We start from the raw sequence: 23,722 nt of genomic DNA on the forward strand, positions 1-23,722 counted from the left end.
CCGTGGTCCGGGAAGATCCCACATGCCAGAGAGCAACTAAGCCCGTGTGCCACAACTACTGAGACTGCGCTCTAGAGCCCACGAGCCACTACTACTGAGCTAGTGTGCCACAACTATTGAAGCCCGTGCGCCTAGAGCCCATGCTCCGCAACAAGAGAAGCCAACGCAATGTGAAACCCGCGCACCACAATGAAGAGTAGCCCCTACTCGCTGCAACTAGAGAAAGCCCGCACACAGCAACAAAGACCCAATGCAGCCAAAAAAGATAAATAAAATAAATAAATTTAAAATAATAATAATAAATAAATAAATAAATAAAAGAAAATCTAAGTAAATGCAGAGATATACTGTGTCATAATTGAAAGTCTCAGTTTTGTTAAGTTTGCTAATTCCCTCAACTGATTTTTGACAAGAGTGCGATAGTAACTCAATGGAGAAAGAATAGTCTTTTCTATAAATGGTGCTGGAATAATTAGACATCCATATGCAAAAACAAGCAAAATTTTGATATATACCTCACATAAACATAAAAATTAACTCAGTATGTATTGTAGACCTAAATGTAAAGGGTGAAACTATAAAACTTTAAGAAAAAAATATAGGAGAAAATCTGTGTAACTCTGGGTTTGCTAATAAAAAGATTCAACACCAAAAGCAGGATCCACAAAAAGAAAAATTTGGCAAATTGGACTTTATCAAAATTAAAAATTTTGCTCTGTGAAAGATGCTGTAAGGAAAATAAAAAAGACAAACTACAAAATGGGAGAAACATTTGCAAATGACATATTTGATCAAGAACATATAAAGAACACTTAAAACTCTACAACAGGGAGATAATCTAACGAAAAAATGGGCAAAAGATCTGAACAGACACTTCAGTAAAAAAGACATATGAATTTTAAATAGGCCTATAAAAATATGTCCAGCATCATTAAGAAAATGAAGTTAAAACCACAGTGAGATGCCTCTACACACCTATTAGAATAGATAAAATTAAAAGAGAAAATCTAACACTACCAAATGTTGACAAGGAACTAGAGGCTACAGAAATCCTCATTCACTGCTGGTGGGAATGCAAAATGATACAGGCCACTTTGGAAAACAATTTGCATTTTCTTATAAAACTAAACATATATGACCCAACACTTCCACTTGTAGATATTTACTTAAGTGAGTTGAAAACTTATACTTGTATCAAACCTGCATGCAAATATTTATAGAAGTTTTAATCGTAATAGCCAAAAATTGGAAACAACCGATAGGTGAAGGCTAAAGGGCATTACATCCTGACAACGGAATAATACTCAGCCATAGGAAAGGACAAAACTATTGATTCATAGAACAATGTGGCTGTATCTTAAATGCATGCTGCTAAATGAAAGAAGTCAAACCCAAAAGGTTACTCATTGCATGATTCAATTTTTATACCTTTCTGGAAAAGGCAAAAAAGCTATAGGAGAGAAAACATAAGTGGTTGTCAAGGGTTGGGGGACAATTGACTAAAAGTTACTGCCAAGGGAACTTTTAGGGAGATTAAACTGCTCTGTATGGTATTGGGGTGATGGATACATGACTCCAGGCATTTGTCAAAAATCTATAGAGATATATACCAAAAAGAGTGACTTTACTTAAGTTAAAAAAAAAAAATCAACCAGTACGTTTGGTGAGATCCAGATGGAATACAGGCACGTAACATGAACCAAAGTGCAATACAAACATATACATTCACTGAAGGGAGTGAGGAAAAAGAGCTGATCTTGGCAATTTTGGAAAACATTGTTTTGACTCGGTACTGTAAGGCTAAGGCAAAAAGATTGTCCTTACACAACTGTTCTCAAGTTTTTCTCTCACAGGAGTATGAGTTAGCAGTTCTGAAACTACCTTACATTATACAAATAAGTAATTGATGACAGATACTGGGGCTGGGTTCCTCACTGTCAGAAGAGGAAGTTAACAATAAGGAAGCAGGGCTTCCCTGGTGGCGCAGTGGTTGAGAATCCGCCTGCCAATGCAGGGGACACGGGTTCAATCCCTGGTCTGGGAAGATCCCACATGCCACGGAGCAACTAAGCCTGTGCGCCACAACTACTGAACCCGTATGCCTAGAGCCCGTGCACTGCAGCAAGAGAAGCCACCACAATGAGAAGCCCGCATGCAGCAACGAAGACCCAACAACAGCCAAAAATAAATAAATAAAATAAATAAATTTATATATAAAAAAAACAACAATAAGGAAGCAGAGAAGGCTAGAATGAATGCTGTGATGCTGGATGAGAGTTGGAATAACTGTATGTATGAACTCATGTTTATTTATATATTCAATAAAGTCAGATAAACTTATAGATACATGTGTATACATGAGCTAATACACAGACATTTATTTCCTAGTCCTGTCCACTGAGAGGGCACAGAAGCAATGACACCCCAGTAGCAATAAGAAGGCTAGTGTCCAGATCTTGGTTTCTAAATACTATTTTCTGGTAAAAGGAACCATGACTCCACACCAAAATGACTGATTTTAGAGCTGGAACAAGGAAGATACAAGATAAGCCTGGAGCATCTTGTTATACTAACTAGTAAGGAAGTGCTAGGGAAAAAAAAAATGGTGTCTGCCAAAAGGACACAGGAACCAACCTGAAAAAACCTGAAATGGTGGAGAGGTAACTTAATTATAACCTAAAGAACAAAATAAAAATCCATAAATTCATAGTGATATAAATAAATGATTGAAGAAATAAATAAATTTGGGAGAAGTGACAAATATTCCTCATAGAAGAATTGAAGGAAATAGAAAATCACCTTTAGAACACAATAGTATTAACTGCGGTAGGCAGTATGGCAATACCAGAAGAGAATACACGAAGGCAAAATTGAGGTTCAAAAGTGTAAAGAGCTAGATGAAACATTCACGGTCAGGATCTTTCTTTAGAAAAAGAAGGCAAAATTGCAAAAACAAAATTAGTTACGTACATGAAGTTGAGAAAAGCAATCACAGCAGTTTCTTAGTTTCTGCCTAAGAAATTAGGTAGAGTGGAGCCTGAGAATTTTTCTTATTATCAAGCATCTGATGTGAGAGGTACTTTCTATAACTATCCACTTGAAATTTTTTTCTTTCCATAATAATAACTGTGGTCTCTGATGGTTTAGCCTCAAAGGATCTCTGTGCAAATATTTATTAGCTCTTGTGGTAGTTTCAACATATGTTCATAAATTTTTAATATTCCTCCCTTCTGGAGGTAGAACTCAATTCTCCTTCTCTTGATTGTGGACTGGACTTTGTGATTCTCTTCTAATGGGTATAGCATAGAAATGGAAAAATAGTAACTCAAAGACATCACCTTAACCAAGGTGTGAAGATTAACATCACCAGAAGACAGATCATTCTGATATCATGTATCCTCTGAAATGATATGTTGAGAACACTTCACCTCCCTGGTATTCTTTTCAAAAATCTGTAACTCAGTCTAATCATGAAAACATCAGACAAACCTGAATTGAGGGACAGTCTAACAAAATGCCTAACCAGTACTCTTAAAGTGTCAAGTTCATGACAAAAAAGGAACGACAGAAAACTGTCACAGATTGGAGGAGACAAAGGAAACATGCTATGTAAATACAATGTGGGATTGGATCTTGGAGTAGAAAATGGACATCAGTGGAAAACTAGGGAAATCCAAATCAATAGTTTAATTGAAACGACTATGCCAATGTTAATTTTTTAGCTTTGACAAATGCACCATGGTTATGTAAGATGTTAACACTGGGAGAATCTGCGTGAGGTGTATAAGGGAACTCTGTACTATTTTTGCAACTCTTCTGTAAGTCTACAATTATTCTAAAATCGAGTTTACTTTAAAAATGAGGAGGAAGAAAGTGCATTCTAGTTAAAGGCAACTGCTAGAGCAAAGCACAGAAATAAGGGAATCCCTGGTGTGGGTTTGGAGAGCTGGTGGGAAGGAAGTGGGAGCAGAAAGAGATGGAGAAGTTCTTTACGCTAGCATATTCCAAAGCATAAATTTTGGTGCAGGGAAAGGCAGAATCCAGATCACATAGATCCTTTTACATAAGGTGACCATGTAATGTATCATCTGAATTGGGACACTTTTGAGAAGGAAAGGGAGTGCTCAGAGACAGAAGGCTAGAAAAACCAGCCTAAACTGGGGCTGTCCTGGGCAAACTGGATGTATGATCACCCTATTTATATGCCATGATAAGGGGCTTGGATTTGATTTTCAGGGCAATGTTTTCCATAATGGATACCATGTAGATCTCTACAGCCATTAAGTATAAAAAAAAGTTCTATGGTCAAATACATTCAGAAAATACGGGTTAAAGAAAGTTATATTTGTTTCTTTACCGAACCACTTCTCAGAGCATTTAATTTATAAACATGCACCTCGAATCTTCAGGAAGGCATCGTAATAAGATTTCCAGACATTTCTCCATAGATGCCCTTCTATGATTCCTCCCCCCAATCTACACAACCTTTCACCCCTGACCAGCCCCAGCGCTTTTATTTTTAAGGAGTACATCTGGGGGCATGTGGCAATCATGGTGATGGCATGAAGCCTGGAGTGATGTTTTCAGATTTGCGCTTCAAATACTCAGTGGTGGCTTTGAAGATAATGACGTTGAGTAGAACTGGAGGTACAGATGCCAATGAGGAAGGTATTGTAGTGGACTGGGACACAGAGAGAAGAGGGCACACAACGATAATATGTAGGAGGTAAAATTAGAGATGAACATACCAATCGTCATGCTATGATGGTCCATGTAAGATTTCTGTGGGATTCCTACTAGCTCTATGTTTAATAGTGAGAGCAAAATCTGCTCTGTGCTTCGCATATAACTAGGGACAGAGTGGTCTTAGAAAACAAGCAGACTGCAGAGGGAGATGAGAGGTGCTTAAAAACAAAGCACAATGGAACAAACTCTAGTTTATTAGATATTAATTTAAGTTGACTTTTTTTTGAGGCGGGGTGCCACGCTGCTCAATATGTGGAATTTTAGTACGTGGGATCTTAGTTCCCCAACCAGGGATCAAACCCGTGGCCCCCTGCAGTGGAAGCGTGGAGTCTTAACCACTGGACCGCCAGGGAAGTTCCTAAACTGCCTTTTAATCTAGCACAGATTTCTTAAAACAGCTGTGGTTTTCCCCTACATTATAATCAAAAACAAACTTTCACAGGTACACTTGTACCTCTCATTTATCAATAAATTCCTTGCCTTTTTGTATTTTCCTTTTTGTGTCTTTTACTTCTCTGGCTGTCCCACAAGATCACACGGTGGGCCTTTAAAAAAATATTTTAGTTCAGGGGCTATTATGTGAACAGGCATTTGTCTCCTATTTGCTAGAATTGCTATTCCAAACACTGGAGATACAGCAGTGGAGAGTTCCCTAGCCTACATGGCAGAGGTTATTTAGGTGGTATTTGTATTAATAAGGACACAAGTATGCAGATAACAATTCCCACTCAAAGACTTACTTCTGATTGCCCTTCGAATTCTTTCCAGGAAGACCCAAATTCCCAAAATTACTAGCTCTGAAAAATCCAAATCACAAGCCTTCAGACATAGGGAATTCTTGCAAGTATAAAGGATTTGTCTGCGGAGAAGTGAAATGATCACCTGTTAAATTGGCAGAATTTTTGATCCCTGCTGTGTTCAAGGCACCTGGCTAAGTTTCACTAAGAAGCAGGCTGATGCTCAGGTGGGCTACCATAAATATCAGGAACTCTTCTGGAATTCATATATCCTCTGTACCTCTAAATTTTGCAGGGCTACCTAAACTATGCCTATTTTTTTTCACTTGAATACAAAGGAGTGAAATCTTATTCCTAGTTTTCAAAAGACCTGGAAGAAATCCACTCATATTTTGAAACATGAGAAATTGGAAGGAGCCCAGGAGGAGGATTCAGACAGCTGAGCTTTGGTCCTCATTCAGTCAGTAACTAGCAGGGTGACCTGAAGAGACCACCAAGCCTCCAGTTCTTCAACAGTGCTTCGTGATGTCCCCTCTCACAGCCCAGGGTTCTATCAAACATGATAGGATGTTTGGAAAGTGCAGCAGACACGACGTAAATGTAAATTCTTTGCATGATGGTTCCTTGAATGACTGAAATGCCTCTTCCGAAATTTACCAACCACTTCCTAATTTCCAACTCCAATGCACAACTTTCGGTTCTTAATTTACTTGAACTTTCTGTGACATGTGCTATCATAGACCATTCCCTCTTTTTTGAAATGTTTTCCTTCATTCTCTACTACTACACTTTTCCTGGTTTACTTCCTATCTCTCTGATTACTCCTTTTCAGGGTTTTTCTTCCTCTGCCCTCCCTTAAACACAGAAAGTCCACAACATCCCATCCTTAGAGTTAGTGAGCTAATCTCTTCCCGTAGCTCCAACCAGAACCCCATCCAGAACTCCAGATCACATTCTCAAATACCTGTAGGCACTGGACATCTCAAACTGAGTCTCACTTCCCCAGAATCTTCAACACAACACGTCCAAGCTAAACTTACTGTCACTTTGCTCCCTCATATTCACCGCCTCCATCCTCAAACTGCAATTGCTTTATCAGCAATCTTAGATCTCAGCTACATCATGTTCTGCTCAGTTTGTGTCTTAAAAAGAGGAGTCCTCTCTTTCACATCTCTATATCTAATTGATTTCCAAGTCTTCGTAAATATTGCCTTCTTATTATTTGCCTTACTACAGTCCTTCAATATCTCTGATATTAGGGAGATTCTATTGGGGATGCTACCATTGCAACAGCCTCCTACGTGGTCAAAACTCTCTCTCTTCACTTTTATTTCCCTTTATTTTCCCCATTCTCCAAAGGTTTCTTCAGAGCATGGAATTATGAGCACATCACACCTTTGCTTTCGTAGTTTAACTCCTATTAGATATTCATTTAACATGACATAGAGGCTTTTCATTATATAAACTCCACTTGACTTTCTAGTCTCATGCCCCTCCATTCCACCCACTCTGCTTTAGTCTAATGAAAATTATAAGAGATCCCGGAGAGTTTGCACTTGCCTGTGATTTTATGAAGTTTTATGTGTTCTTCCTTTCTGCTGGAATGTCCTTTCCCATCTTGTTATCCCAGTGAAGTCTTACACATTTTTCAGGATCCTATTAACACTTCCCTTTTGGAATGGTCCCTGACTCCACAGTAAGTCATCCTCATCTCTGGGCTCCCTCTGTGCTGTGTACAAATCTTTATCACAGCATCTCTTGCAATGTTCTGGGAAGGATCTCACTCCTTGAGCAACCTGAGGGAAAATACTGTATCCTACTCATCTTAATGTCTGCAGTGCCTGCCACAGTCCCTGGCACATGGCAGATTCCCAATGAACATGTGCTGAGTGAATTATATGGTAGGAAGAAATCAAGGTTCTGAATTAGGTCATCTGGATCTGTGCTTCTCATAATTATTTGTGTGGTTTTTTTTTTTTTTAACTTTTGGGGTTTATTATTTATTTATTTATTTATTTATGGCTGTGTTGGGGTCTTGTGTTTCTGTGCGAGGGCTTTCTCTAGTTGCAGCAAGTGGGGGCCACTCTTCAACACGGTGCGTGGGCCTCTCATTATCACGGCCTCTCTTGTTGCGGAGCACAGGCTCCAGACGCGCAGGCTCAGTAATTGTGGCTCACGGGCCTAGTTGCTCCGCGGCATGTGGGATCCTCCCAGACCAGGGCTCGAACCCGTGTTCCCTGCATTGGCAGGCAGATTCTCAACCACTGCGCCACCAGGGAAGCCCTATTTGTGTGATTTTGATGACATTTCTTTGGGTTTCAGATTTTTTCATCTGTGAAATGAGGAATTAGAGGTAGCTTTTCTGGTAGGCTTTCTCCAGCTTTAATACTCTATGGCTGAAACTATCGCCTATTACAAAGGCTGAAATACGTATCTTATTTGATCACAGAATGTTTTATAAAAACTTATGGATACTGAAAAAAAGATTTTTCACATAAAAATTAGAATTTACACTGTATCTTGACAAAACATAACTTGATTACGTTGGGCCAATATTCCTAAAAGTCTACAATCGGCTCTAGCTGAATCATGCTGCCCCTTTCGATGGGGTGTGTGCCTTCTGTTTGGCCAGCCTGCCCATCTCTCTCTTGCCCCCTCTTCACAGAGGCAGAGTATAAGTTGCTGCTTATTACCACACTTATACCACAGTTTTCTTCTGGAAAAAACGAGAAACAGAAAAATTTTCTTGTTCCCATTTGTCTCTTAAAAATAGAAGAAAAAAAAAAAGCAGAAAAATGAAAAATAAACGGAGAGCCTCTTATGTTTCTTATCGTTGGTTGACCTCACTCACTTATGCACATAGGTATGTATAATTCCAAACAACCTAGAATTTGCTCACGTGGTACCAATCCAAAATATTCTGGTTTTAGTTTTTTTTCCACCTTAGTCCATCTGGACTTTTGATGTCCTGATGATCCTTTCAGAAAATATTATTGCCTTAATACAAAGGCCTAATTAATTAATTTGTTCTTTCACCTGAAGCATCTGATGCTTTTTATCTAACAATTACTTTATGTTTGAATATTTATCATGAGAACATTCTCTGCTCTTTTTAAATCCTGTTGAAACTACTTCCTGCCCTTCAAGGATGCTTCGAACGACTTGAATGTGCTACGAAAACTTGGTTACTAAGTGCGCACAGGGAAATGACTCCACTCATTGTTCCTGCTAGAACTGCGTATTTGCGTTCGCATTTTTTAATGGACTTGCGAATATGTTCTACTGCGGTTAAGGGTTAGGAAACAAGACATGCGTGAGTTGATGGGGCGGGCTGAAGACACGAGTCTACGGAGGCCGGCATCACCTGATAAAGAAAACAGCTGCTCTCCATCCCCTCCTCTTGTTTTTTACACGCAGGATAAGGCGTTCACCATCTGCACGTCAGGCCTCAAAAAGTACCTCCCTTGCAGTTTTGCTGGAACCCCTATTCCTTAGCTTAGAACCAGAGGGGGCGGGAAAGGGCCGCTGTCACTCAACCCCGCTGGCCAATAAGAGGGGGGCTATCCCCGCCTCCTTCCCAGGGAGTGATTGAGAGCATGCGCAGTGGGCGTTCCAGCGCCGCCACCCATCAGCTGAGGCTCGTAGCTGGCGACTCTGGGGCCCTTGGGTGGCCGGGGCCGAAGAAGGAGAAGGGAAGCCGAGGAGGTCGGGGTAAGAGAGGAGTCTCTGGAGGGGGTGTCCCTGGCTGGGCGCCCCGAAAGCGCGTGTCCCCGTGGCTGCCGCGCCACCTTGTTTGAGCGCGTTGTCAGCGGCCGCCGCCCTGCGCTGCGCTGCAGGCTTTCGGGAGTCGGAGGGCCGGCGCTGCCTCAGCGCCGGGAGCGCCCTCCTCCCCACGTCCCCCGGGCCGGCGCGGGTGCGCGGTGCGGTCCGGCTGGTTGCCGCCGGCCCAGTCAGCCCGGCCCGCCCTGCGCCGGCTGCGCCGCAGCCTCGCCGCCTCCCCCGGCCGCCCCGGCCGCGCTCGCTCAGGCGCACCGGCGGGCTGAGCGCTCCGGGGGCGGGGCTGGAGCCCGAGCCGCTCCGGCCCAGCTCAGGAAAACAGCTTCTGCCTCAGGCTGGGCACGAATTGACCTCTTCCTCTTTTTAACGCACGGATTTAGAAAACGCGCTTTAAAGTTCTCCTCCCGAGTATAGAAGAACTGAAGATATATATTTCTATAGTAGAGGAACCGTACACGTTTATTCGGAGGCTCATCGTAGTGGGTTTTGTTTGGCCTGGAGACTTTGACACACTACCTTTCTTTGATCTTTTCAGTACCTGTCCTTAGTTGGTTTGCATAAAGCCCTTTATAGATACATAAAATATTCCAAGATGCCTCCCCACCTCACCCCACCCCTCTTGTTTTTTAGGTTGTTACTTTCTTTAAATTCAGACAAAAAGAAAAAAAAAATGCCTTTCTCGTCAAATGCTATATATTTTTTTACTCTCAAGTTTCTTACATTTGCTTGGTTCTTAGAGACATACATTAATTTTTGTTTAATTCAGATCAACAGATTTTGACCATGATTATATGTAATTTAAAGCTTGCTCGGGTTCTGGAAGGAAAGGAAATGATTATGAAATGCTGTGCTGTTTAGTAATTTTGGGGGTGGACGTTTCTTCTGAGGCTGGCCTGGTCATCCCCCCAGGGCAGAGACTGATAGTAGTGTTCAGCTGTGTCTTGTGATGTGGACAGGCCTCTGCTTTGCAGGCCACTTTGAGAAGGTTGTCTCAGACTTGTGACTAGTTAAGAATTATGCTCTAGTTTCAGAGTTAATATTGATACCATGTGAGCTCATTAACATCTACATTTTTCTTCAGATATTTTACTTCTGCTGCTCCCCATCTCAAAGTCAATCTTAATTTTGGTTATGATCTCAAACTTTAGCCAGGTGCTGCTGGGTGAGAAATTGTATAAAACACCTGCAATAAGTCTGAATAAGATTTGCCATAATTCTATTTAATTTGAAAGTTTAGTGTGTGTGAAAGGGTGAAAAATAATTCTCGGTATTGTGGACTAAACCCAAATGGTATGATAGTTTAATGGATGGAGGAGCTGAGCTAATGAATGCAGTTAATGTAGTTTATGTAGAGAATGCTCACGTCTGTTAGGAGAGTGATCACCGTCACATTAGTGGAACATCTTCTATGTCCCCGGCACTGTGAATTCTACAAGAAGATAGCCTTAGATTAATCTCCAAAATATATAAACAGCTCATGAAGCTCAATATTAAAAAAACAAACAACCCAATCAAAAAATGGGCAGAAGACCTAAATAGACCTTTCTCCAAAGAAGACATACAGTTGGCCAAGAGGCACATGAAAAGCTGCTCAGCATTACTAATCATTAGAGAGATGCAAATCAAAACTACAATGAGGTATTACCTCACACCGGTTAGAATGGGCATCGTGAGAAAATCTACAAAGAGTAAATGCTGGAGAGGGTGTGGAGAAAAGGGAACCCTCTTGCACTGTTGGTGGGAATGTAAATTGATACAGTCACTATGGAGAACAGTATGGAGGTTCCTTAAAAAATTAAAAATAGAATTATCATATGACCCAGCAATCCCACTACTGGGCATATATCCAGAGAAAACCATAATTCAAAAGACACATGCACCCCAGTGTTCATTGCAGCACTATTTACAATAGCCAGGTCATGGAAGCAACCTAAATGCCCATTGACAGACGAATGGATAAAGAAGATGTAGTGCAGATATACAATGGAATATTACTCAGCCATAAAAAGGAACGAAATTGGGTTATTTGTAGAGATGTGGATGGACTTAGAGACTGTCATACAGAGTGAAGTAAGTCAGAGAAAAACAAATATCGTATATTAACACATATATGTGGAGTCTAGAAAAATGGTACAGATGAACTGGTTTGCAAGGCAGAAATAGAGACACAGATATAGAGAACAAATGTATGGACACCAAGGAGGAAAGCAGGGGTGGTGATGGTGGTGGTGGGATGAATTGGAAGATTGGGATTGACATATATACACTAATATGTATAAAATAGATAACTAATAAGAACCTGCTGTATAAAAAAAAGATAACATTCAAAAAAAAAAAAGAAGATAGCCTTGTGTCTCTCATGTTTATGTTCCAGAGATAGGGATAGATAATAAATGATATACTAACTAGATCATTTTAAATGGTGATTAGTACTATGATGTAGTAGGTTAGATCAGCAGAGTGACAGAGTGGTGACTTCTCACTTCAAATCAAAGTGAATATGGAATGCGTCTCTAGCATGTGATGAGACTTTGCTGGGGAAGAGGAGCAAGTCACATGGAGATCATGGGAAGAGCCCTTCAGGGAGAGGAAATGGCACCAAGCAATAGTCCAAGGCAGCGATAAGCCTGGGACATCCTGGTTCTGAAAGAAGGCCCTGGAGTTCACTGTCTTGGAAATGGTAATATTTACCCTCAGACTGGGTGTGTGTTCTTAAGAAATAGGTACATTTATTCATTCTACAGATATTTATTAAGCACCTATTGTATATCCAGATACTGAGAGTAGAGCAGTCCACAAAATAGACCAAAAAAACAAACAAAACGAAAACTGAAAAAAAACCTGCCCTTCAGGGAACTTATCATTTTGGAGCACAGGGTGGAGGGAAGTCCTGTGCTTTATGCTGGTGCTCACCATTAAGAAAGTGAAACTGACTATTTCTGTTGCTTTATCCACACAGGATTTATAGAGCATGAGATTTATGTTAATGGGAATCTTAAGGATTCTACACTGTGTCCAGTAGTTAACTAGGGGTAATGTTTGACACTCAAGGTTTCTTTTTAAAATTCCCTTTGTTCTTTGATCTGTGCTCTTTAGAAACAGTCTTGAGAAGATTCTCAGTATGAGTATTGCACCTTGATCCTCTCTTCCTGTCTTTCTCTTTATAGTGTTTATATATTCTCATAGCAAGCTAATTATTGAGATTTTTGGTGAGCACTGTTCAATAGAACTTTCTGCTGTGATGGAAATGTTCCATACGTGAGCTATCCAAGCCAGTGGCCACACATGTGATATCTGAACACTTGATAGTGCAGGTATAGATAATGAGTTACTGTTATTCTGAGCAATACAACTAGGAATTCTGAATGGGCTTTCAAAAGTATACAGCAAAAGTACTTTAGTGCATCTTAGCTCTGGGCTAGGTGCTGGAGACTGATGTGCATAGCAGACATCAGAATAACTTGGTTGATGTAGCCTGTGTGCAAAGATCGTACACTGCTAAGTCAGTTTATAGTTAGCTGTCTATTTATCTGTTTATATACATATATTTTAAAGTATAGTCAGTTATTTGGATCCTTTATTTCTCATATCTCATCATCAGGAGAGCCAACCACTGTTGTCTTTTAGATATCACTGTTAGCAGAATAAGAGAGAAGAGGTGTAAGCTATTCGACAGTGTTACCTTGATCCATGCATGTAGTTATCCCAAGCCTATTTCCTCATCTTCCTTGTGGGTTTAGCGAAACTTCATACAGGGTCTGCAGAAAGGTGATAAATTTGGTTTTTCTAAATTGAGTGGGCTCACCTGTCCTTAGTTTTGTTATACAGGGAAGCAACAATATGGTTTTGTGTTTTCAAAACATAGACTCTAAGATTTAGTTTCAAATTTTAGCTCTTTTCTTACATTAAACATGTTGCTTATTCTCATTATGCTTCAGTTTCTTCATTTGAAAAATCATAATTATTGTTGTACCTACCTCATAAGCTTGGTGGAAGAATCAACTAAGAAAATACATGTGAAAGTCCTAAACACAATGCTTAGGAAATAATAAGTTAGCTATAGTTAATCTTGTTGAATTTTTCTTTCTCTTCCATCATTCACAATTTCTTTTCATTCTTCGTTCAGCACTAAGCTGAGGGAATCACCATTGCACCCCTTCTCTAAGGAAATGCCAACCAGTCCAACAGTGGCAGCTCTTTGGATGAATGAAGCTTAGTTATCTCACAAGCAGGAACTTTCTCAGATTTAGGCGCTTGAGTAAAGGGATGAGGAAAACTGGTAGTTTGTAGCTGATTGGTTGATTCTCTAAAGGGGGGAAAAGGAGACCATAAAAGAAAACAGGAGAAGACTTAGACCAGACTTGTTGAGTTTTGAGGGTTGAGGGAAATGCTACAATACTAAGTGGCAATCAACAGGACTGATTATACTCCCTCTTTGGGGGAGAGAGCAGGCCTCAGCTAATCGTGTGGTTGTGTGGTCCTGATGCAAGTGATCTGATCTGTTGATGCTGGTCCTGTAGATGCAAGAGTGGATCTTTACCTTTCTTCTGTTTAGAGTGGGAAAGTTCTTGGTCCCTGGATGTGCAGTATCTTATTTGGATCCTGGCAGCAGGCCCAAATGCTAAGTGTCTTCCCCAAAGTAGAGATTTCCTGTTGCCAGTTCCACTGGCAGCTAAAAAGGCAGTTGGCGAGTTCCTATAGCTTCAAAGGCATATAGACACTAAAGAGAGTTAAGAGTGTGACTCGGAGACGTGGATGTGAGACTCATTTGTGTGTAGGTGTATTTGTGTATGTAGATGGAAGAGCACCCCTAAGAGAGTACATAAATAAGAAAGAGGAACACTTCCTCATACAGTGTGTTTGTGTGAGCTAGATTTCAACCCTAGTAGGATCGTCAAATTTGTACTTGTAACTTCCCAGATTGACAATTTGGAAAGTGTAAGCCAGTAACTTTAAAAATGCAATTATGTGACTTTTCTTTTATGTTATTTAGGTGACTGCTTAGAAAACTGCACAGCCCACCAACAGCTGATGAAATTAGGGAACAAGCAAATCAACTATGTCTTACACTCCAGGAATTGGTGGTGACCCCGCCCAGCTGGCCCAGCTTATTTCTTCCAACATCCAGAAGATCACACAATGTTGTGAGTTGAGTTTTTAAATTGACTTCATTGTTTGTTTTCAGTTCTTCTTTGAAACTTGGTGGAGATTCAAAAAAGGACAATTAGTGTTCCTCCAAGAGCAGATTTTAAAAGGCTAGACCTCTTTAGAGTAAAGATAAGGAGTAATTATATTAGAAGAGATAACACTTAACTGCATTTTTTGTAGAGTGTAAGGCACCTGGTAAACATTCATGAAAGAAAGATTTAAAAGGATAGATACTTAGGTTTGCATTAAAACTATCTGGTTCTAGATGAGATAAATGAGATCTGATGAAATCTCATAGGTTTGGCACTGTCAAGCACTATCAGTACTCCTCAGAATATATATATGAAATTTAAAAAAAATCCCTGTAGCAGATTTGAACCTATAGAGTTTTTTAGTTTTTCTTTCTGAATCACAGCTAATCATATACCTAGATTATTCCGGTCATTTTGCGATCAGTATTTTGGCCCTCTGGGCATGCCTGAACTCTTTCAGAGTGTGTTAATATGTATAGTTTTATTCTTCAGCCTACTTCATTAAGGCTACTCTCTTTACCAGAATGCTAACACACTGGAACATCTGAAATGTTTTCAGATGACCAACTGTGTTTCTTTAATCATTAACTTCCCAACAGTTATTACTCTGCCTGAATGACTGAAATGAGATATCAGTGTGTTTTGGAGGCAGAGGGAGTAAAACTAGATTATAGATAGTTCTAAGAAAGTGCTGCCCTGCACAGCAGTGTAGGATAACCCTTATCCTGATTTGGGGCAGCTCCTGTTTTCTTAGGCTGTCCTTGGAGGAGCAAGGAGGGGGATAGCGTAGAGGTATCACTTTGTCCCCAGTAGGGTCTAAAGGATTGGTACGTCAAGGATTGTTGCAGTTTGTCCTGGGGCACCAGCGTTGGCTGGCTCCACCTTGCTCTTCCGGCTTCAGATCTGTTCCCATCATATCCAAAAGGGCCTCTCCTTTTTGTGGCTCCCTTGCTGCTGATTAGAAATAGTGCTAGTCTGCCTCAGGCTACTTGTGTGAAAATTGTAATTTTAATTTGCACGTGTGGAAAATCAGGACCTTTATCCAAGAAAGGAGGGCAGGAGGTCTTTTTCTGTAGGATAGGGCAGGTATCCTGTGTTTGGGAAAGCTAAACGGTGTCAGGAATTCTGGGAAGAAGATGAAGAATGACTGTAGTGCATGGAGATTACAGAAGCCGTGTGCGGTTAGTGGTGTGAAAGATACATGGATTGGAGATGGTGTGTGAGCTTGAACTGGAAGGAAGGAAGCGTTAACTTCAGTCAGGTCACGCTCTCTCAGAAAGAGATCAGTTCATGAGACCAGCCAGATGATATGAGGTAGATTGGACCACAGTACAAGTGATGAGGGAGAAGCTGCCTTAGCTTAGGTGGTTCTCTGAAGTGGAAGAGAAGGGGCTGGTAGTGAGAAAATACTGGGAAAGAGCATTTATATGGAGGCCACAGCTGGTGTTCTTAAAAAGCAGTCCAGAGCTTAGGGTGTTCAGAAAATAGGAAAAAAAGGAAAAATCCAGTGTGGCCGAAGCACAGCACTTGAGGCAAGAGTGGCAGGAGATGAAGTCAGAGAGGAGGCCAATCAGGTCACCTAAAACCTTGGAGGCCATGTGGAGCTTAAATTTCGTTCTCAGAGGCAGGGAAGAGACACAATCAGATCTGCACTTTGAAAAGATTACTTTGGCTGCTGCTTAGAAAATAGACTTTGAAGAAATAGAAGGAGAACACAAAGGCCATGGCAGGGCTCTGATGAGAGAGATGTTGGCTTGCACCAGGGTGGTAGCAAGGGAGATGGAGAGAAGTGATGGATGTACTGTGGAGGCACAGACAGCAGGACTTGCTGATGCATGGGGGTGGGGTGAGAGGGAGAGGGGAGACCAGGATGACTTCATGGTTTTTGCTTTGAGCAACCAAGTGGATGGTGGTGAGTATGTACTAAGATGGGAAGAACTACAGTTCAGGAGATGTGGGGAGAGTTTTGTTTTGGCCAAGTATATTTTGAGGCGTCTTTTAAACATCTAAGTGGAGATGTCAAACATCTAGTTTAGATATATGAATTTGGAGATCAGAGTGTCATCAGAATATAAATGGTATTTAAAACCATAGGTCTAAAATAATCACAGAGGAGTGAGTAGAGTTCAGAGAAGAGTGTTGGAGCATTTAAAAAAGTGTAGAAGTCAGGAAAGCAGGGAGAAAACACCATAGTCGGAAGGAGTGACCAGTGAGGTAAGAAGAAAATCAGGCTCTGTTGGGTTTCCAGAAATTCAAAGAGTGTTTCAAGAATGAGTGAGGCATCATGTGTCTAATGCTGCCAACAGACTGAATGAGATGAAAGCAGAGAATGGGATCTGGCAAACTGGTGTCTTTGAAAGAATAAATCCCTGGATATATTCTAGGGATGCAAAGCTGGTTCAATGACCACAAATCAGGCCATGTGATATACATACACCACATTAACAAAATGAAGGATAAAAATCATATGATCATTTCAATAGACACAGAAAAAACATTTGGCAAAATTTAACATTCATTTATGATAAAAATTCTCAACAAAATGGGTATAGAGGGAACATACTTCAACATAATAACAGCCATATGTGACGGGCCTGCAGCTAATATCATATTCAGTGGTGAACAGCTAAAAGCTTTTCCTCTAAGATCAGGAACAAGATAAGGACGCCCATTATTGCCACTTTCGTTCAGAAATATTGGAAGTCCTAGACAGAGCATTTAGGCAAGAAAAATAAATAAAAGGCATCCAAACTGGAAAGGAAGAAGTAAAACTGTCACAATTTGTAGAGGACATGATATTATATGGAAAACCCTGAAGACTCCATCAGAAAACTGGTAGAACTAATAAACAAATTTAGTAATGTTGCAGGTTACAAAATCAGTACTCAAAATCTGTTGTGTTTCTGTACACTAATAACAAACTATCAGAAAGAGAAATTAAGAAAATCCCATTTATAATTGTATCAGAAAGCAATAAATTTAACCAAGGTTGTATACTGAAAACTATCAGACATTAAGGAAAGAAATTGAAGGAGACACAAATAAATGAAAAGATATTCCATGCTCATGGATCAGAAGAATTAATATTATGTCCATACTACCCACAGCAATTTACAAATTCAGTGCAATACCTATCAAAATTACAATGGTATTTTCCACAGAATAAACAGTCTTAAAATTTGTATGGAACTGCAAAAGACCCTGAATAGCCAAAGCAATCTTGAGGAAAAAGAACAAAGCTGGAGTCATCACCCTCTCTGTTTTTAAAGTCTATTACAAAGCTATAGCAATTAAAATAGTATGGTATTGGCATTAAAGACAGACGCATAGATCAATGAAACAGAATAGAGAGCCCAGAAATAAACCCATGTATATATCATCAGTTAATTTACAGCAAAGCCAAGAATATACAATAGAAAAAGGACAGTCTCTTCAATAAATCGTGTTGGGAAAACTGGACAGCCACATGGAAAAGAATGAAACGGGACCACTGTCTTACACTATACACAAAATTAACTCAAAATGGATTAGACTTGAACATAAGACCTGAAACCATACAACTCCTAGAAGAAAACATAGGTGGTAAGCTCCTTGACATAGATCTTGGCAATGATTTTTTGAATCTGATAACAAAAGTGAAAGCAACAAAAGCAAAAATAAACAAGTAGGACTACATCAAACTAAAAAGTTTCTGCACAGCAAAGGAAATCAAAAAGACAAGAAATAACAGGTTCAGTGAGGATGTGGAGAAAAGGGAACCCTTGTGCACTGTCGTTGGGAATGTAAATTGGTTCAGCCACTATGGAAAACAGTGTTGGAGATTCCTCAAAAAATTAAAAGTAGAATTACCATACAATTCAGCAGTATTCTTTCTGGGTTTTTATCCAAAGAAAACAAAAATACTAGATTGAAAATGTATCTGCACTCCCATGTTCATTACAGCATTATTTACAATAGCCAAGATATGGAAGCAACCTAAGAGTTCATGGATAGACGAATGGATAAGGAAGATGTGGTGGGTGGGTGGGTGGATGGATGGATGGATGGATGGATAGATAGATATACACAATGGAATATTATTCAGCCATTAAAAGAAAAAGAATGAAATCTTGCCATTTGCGATAACATGATTAGACCTCAAGGGCATTGTGTTACATGAAATAAGTCAGAGAAAGGCAAATACCATATGATCTTTCTTATACGTGGAATCTAAAAAAAACCCCAGACCAGAAAAACTAAGTTCATAGGTATGGAGAACAGATGGGTGGTTGTCAGGGGTAGGGGGTGGGAGAAATGGGTGAAGGGGGGGGGTCAAAAGGTAAAAATACATATATTTTTAACTAAAAAAAAAAGATAGTTCACAAATTTTGATAATTCAAAAAAAGAAAAAAAAAGAAAGGTGGTTTCCTATCCACGTTCCAAGTGTAGATGGAGAGAAGGAGGCAGAAGGACTGACCTCTTCCATTTAAAGAGACTTCCTAGCATCCTACTCACCTCTGCATATATTATTGACCAGATTTAGAGACAGTCACATGGCTACACCCACTGCTAGGAAAGCTGAAAGCATCTTTTAGCTGGATTGCAATGTGCTCACTAAAATGGGGACTGCTCCACTTCAGAGAGAAAGGAGAAATCAGTATTTAGGAGGCAACTAGTAGATGCTACCATGGAATAGAAAGAGGGTGAAAGAAAAGGTGCATTTTTCCACTACAAAAGAGAGAGTCTAGTGAGAGTATACTTGCAAAAGAATTGTCTTTGAAGGTGAGAGGCAATGGGAAATAGACCACTAATGAGTGGTTTGCCTTTTATCTACTGTACAGATTTGGTGCAGAGTGTGATGGGTAAAGATGGAAAGTTTCTGTCTGAGTGTTTCTAAATAGGAGGCAAAGGCATCAGATAGAGAATGGAAGGGAAAGTTGTTAGAAATTTATGGAAAGAAGAGAAGGTGCATTACTTGTAGTTTTGACAGTTGAGAGAATGGATGTACAAGGGAAGCAGAGAAGCAGAGAAGCGTTGTGTGGCAGTTTGAGTACTCGTTTGAGGTTTGGGTTCATGAATTTAGTGAAACCAGTCATCATGGTGTATATTTTTAATTCTAAGATTCAATGTTTAAATGATGGGAAGTTTAGATTTCGGTAGAGCAAGTTATTGCTAAAAATCTAACCTACCATCCAGTGTGCATTACTGATAAGGGCTATGCAGAAATCACGTGGAAGTGAAAGGGAGAAGTGTGAAATTTCAGTTCACTTTTTTCTACATCTGGTAATGCTAATAATACTGGATGTGATTGAATAAGATGGTACTTTGCACCACATTAGGTGCTTCTCTTCACACTGCATTTGCATCTTTTGAATTTGTGTCAGTACAACTTATCTAATTTTATAAAAGAAATCTAAAGAGAAGGTGCTGTAAGTAAGGTAATCCCCTTGTACTTAGAATATGTGCATCTGTTCAACTAAAGCTAAAGTCTTCCTGAGTACTGCAGTGGGAAAAGTTTATTTTCATTTTAGCTTTGATTAAGATCAACAAAAACTTGTAAAATATTGAGTTGTATGGTTTAATTTATACCAAAAATAGCAATCAAAAGACTTTTGATTGTTGGAGGAACCCAAGAATAACATTTATTAGACTGGAATTTTTGTGAGTTTTAAATAGTATTCTGGCAGTTCTGTTTTCAAAGAGTAGGATAGATGAAACAAAATGTTTTTAAACTTAAGTGGGTTGTTTTTCCTGTTAAACTACTTTTTGTTAAAAAAAGTAACCTATAGTCTTATTGATTTGCTTTACTTGTGAAGTATTTAAACCACATTACAATAATGTAATTTATATTAAACATAAAATATTTAAATACTATAAATACATAAATGTAAAAAATATTAGACAGAAATAAAATTGTATTAAATAATATCACTTTCTCAGTATAAGTAGTAAACAGATGTTGTAAATTAGAACTTTATTAGAGATTTCTCTGTGGAGCATTTAAAATGGTTAAGAAACTATTTTTATCCTAGGGGAGAAAGTGTTCTGTTGACTCTGAGTCAGCAAGGTGTCTGTGCTCCATCCTTTGCCCGGGCATTGACAGTATTCTCTGTCACTGGCCCTAACACAGCATTAAATCTTTCTCAAACCAGTGCTCCAGGCAACCATTCCCAGTAGACTGGAGTCGACATCTAAATAAAACCGATTGTTATCCAAGGTCTAGAAGATCATAGTGCATCAAAGACATGCTTAGATTTAGTTCTCAAACTTCAGATTTAGTTCTCAAGGTTTTTTTTTAAAAAGTACCATTTTCATTAGCAGTATGTGGAAAAGAGATATACACTCATTTACCTTTTTTTTTTTTTAACATATTTACTGGAGTATAATTGCTTTAGAATGTTGTGTTGGTTTCTGCTGTATAACAGAGTGAATCAGCTATATGTATTCATATATCCCCATATCCCCTTCATTTACCCTTTAACATCTGTCTGTATTTTCTTTGAGACAGGCTCCTACCTGTGACATATAGGACAAGGATAAGCAAGCCTCTGTGGGTTGAAAATGCTGAGTCTATTATATGAGGTGAACCAGAGTACGGTGTTTCACAGGGGCCCTTCATCCTGGAACAAACACACACAATACAGAAGAATGGATTCGGGATACACGGAACACACAGAAAGAACTCATGTTTTTGAAAGAAGCAGTTAAATATATTGAAATCCATCACATAATTAAACATTGGGTTTTTTTAACTTTAAAAATATAGAAGTATATTATATATATGGAGTTGTATACCAATTATTAGTATATAGCTCCATGAGTTATGTTACAACACCACACATGTCAGGAAATGGAATATTACCAGCCCTCTGAAGCCCTTCTCATGCTTAGAGCCCCCTCCATACTCTCCAGAGGCAGCCAGTGTCCCGACTTCTAATGTCATTGATTAATGTTCCTAGTTTTTAACTTTATCTAATGGAATCAAGAAATATGTTTTATATTGAAGTTCTTTCTCCCATTAGGTTTGTGCAGTTCATCTGTGTTGTTGCAGGTAGCTGTCAGTCATTTGTTTTCATTACTGTATTCAAGTATACCACATCTAGTTATTCTTTCTACTGTTGGTGGACATTTGGAGTGTTTTTGTATTTTTGCTTTGTTTGGTTTTGTTTTTTGCTTTTATGGACAATGCTGAACATTCTTGTATGTTCTTTTATTTCATATGTGTATCTAGGAATTGGGTTGCTGGGTCATAGGCTATGTGTATGTTCAGTTGTAGTAGATAGAGGTAAACAGTTACTTAAAGTAGTGGTTCCAGATTGTACTCCCACCAGCCAGGGGATCAGAGTTTGTGTTGCTCCAAATCCTTGCCAACATTTGGCATTTATAGTCTTAAATTTTACTCATTTTAGCCACAGTTGTGTCCCACTGTGATGTATATTGCAATTCCCTGATTAGAATCAGACTTTCAGAATGTAGCTGAGCTAAGAAAATCAATGGGACAATAGGAAAAGTCTCTTAATTAGGCAAGCTGTATGTGCGTGCTTGCACGTTTCCTGAAATCACATCCAACAGCAGTGTGGCCTGAGTAAGCTGTTTTACCTTCCAAGACATGATATTCTTACGTATTTTTTCTGTGGGCCGGATTATGGTCTGTTCCAACTTTAACAGGCTATAATTTTAACCAAGTTAAAGTTGTAAAAAATCCTGAAAGCTCTTCTAACATATGCAGGATTATTCTCTTTGTTATTAAGAAACCAGTTGCCATATCTGGACCCATCATGCATGCTTTTAAACTCCCGTAATGAAAACAGTCATTCACAAGTTAGCCCCAAGTGGAGTTCCACTAAGAGTTACATATCTAAGTATTAGGAGGTGGGAGAGTTGCGGTCACAAGGGATTCTGGAGTGAATCATGTCAGAAGTAACTAAGTTATGAATTGCAGGAAATTGATAGAAATAACCACAGCTGACCATGAAACACAGTCATTGAGATAAAATTTTCCCATACGTACATATTACAGTAAATCTTACCAGTGTTAATGAGAACTCTGGCATTTGAGTATTGGTTTAAAGAATAATGTAAAAGAGGGCTTCCTTGGTGGCGCAGTGGTTAAGAATCTGCCTGCCAATGCAGGGGACATGGGTTCGAGCCCTGATCCGGGAAGATCCCACGTGCCACGGAGCAGCTAAGCCCGTGTGCCACAACTACTGAGCCTGTGCTCTAGAGCCCACGAGCCACATCTACTGAGCCCGCATGCCATAACTACTGAGGCCCGCGTGCCTAGAGCCCGTGCTCCGCAGCAAGAGAAGTCAATGCAATGAGAAGCCCGCGCACTGCAACGAAGAGTAGCTTCCGCCCGCAGCAACTAGAGAAAGCCCGTGTGCAGCAGTGAAGACCCAATGCAGCCAAAATAAATAAATAAAATTTATTTTAAAAAAAAGAATAATCTAAAAAACGAAGATAGAGAGTGGCTAAAAGCTAACCTTTGGAAAATGAACCCAATAAATCCATTGGTAACTTTATAAAGTATACTCAGCGGAATGTGTAAGTGCAGAAGTTTTCTGCTTTTTAGCAGAAATATGCATGATATGTCATATGTGCTTATGTGTGTGTTCCGGAAGATTTGAGAAGTCAGAACTTTTTAGGCGGGCTTAAAATGTGTGAACTTAAGCCCATGTTATAAAGGTTAAGAGAAGGTGACTGAAAAAGGTCTGTGTTGAATCTTCATTGTTTTATTTTTTATCATTTATCTCCTATAGATTAAAGCTGTTGGTCCAACACAGACTTGTTTAGATTTGAAGTAAATATTATTGGTTTCTCTGTGTTGCAATTAGCTTCTCATTCTGTGTGCGTCCTTTTCTTGTTTATTAGGCAGGATCAGTGCTTGGCTCTTGTCCCTGTAAGGTCCTTAGGACTTTGAGATGAAACATAAAATCTCTACAAAAGCTTGAGCCCTTTTGTTGTTACACTTTTGAGAATGAATGCAGTTCTTTTAACTACAGTCTGGTGAAAGGGACACTAGTTTTGCACCTTAACACATGACTGCAGAAAAGGGAAGCTAGTATCATTGAGTTCTCCTTTTTGGTTGCCGGGGCAAATTTTCTTTAAAAAAAGAACTCCAGTCCTGAAAAGTTAATGAATTGACTGGAACTGTGTATTTACCCAGGAATTGGAGGTGTTACCTTTTGTTTCCTGGGGTGGTCTGGTGGGTAGGCAGGCAGTTTACAGAGGGAAAGGAGTTGAAAACGTGTTCTTCTCTCTCTCTCTCCCTCCTCTCCTCCCTCCCCTAAAATGCCCTTTGTT

At 39.5% G+C, this 23,722-nt stretch overlaps 1 protein-coding gene across 1 annotated transcript in view; it reads left to right on the plus strand.

Annotated features, from left to right (window-relative positions):
* The first annotated feature begins 9,080 nt into the window (after positions 1–9,080).
* The window catches only part of STX7 (syntaxin 7), a 46,245-nt gene continuing 31,603 nt past the window's right edge, over positions 9,081–23,722 (plus strand). Inside the window, exons 1-2 of the mRNA XM_036871153.1 lie at positions 9,081–9,194; positions 14,254–14,404. Of these exons, the coding sequence (XP_036727048.1) occupies positions 14,320–14,404 (85 nt within the window). The 5' untranslated portion in view covers positions 9,081–9,194; positions 14,254–14,319. The remainder of the gene's footprint in view (positions 9,195–14,253; positions 14,405–23,722) is intronic.

Source organism: Balaenoptera musculus, chromosome 12 (genome assembly GCF_009873245.2).
Source record: "Balaenoptera musculus isolate JJ_BM4_2016_0621 chromosome 12, mBalMus1.pri.v3, whole genome shotgun sequence".
Taxonomy (NCBI): domain Eukaryota; kingdom Metazoa; phylum Chordata; class Mammalia; order Artiodactyla; family Balaenopteridae; genus Balaenoptera; species Balaenoptera musculus.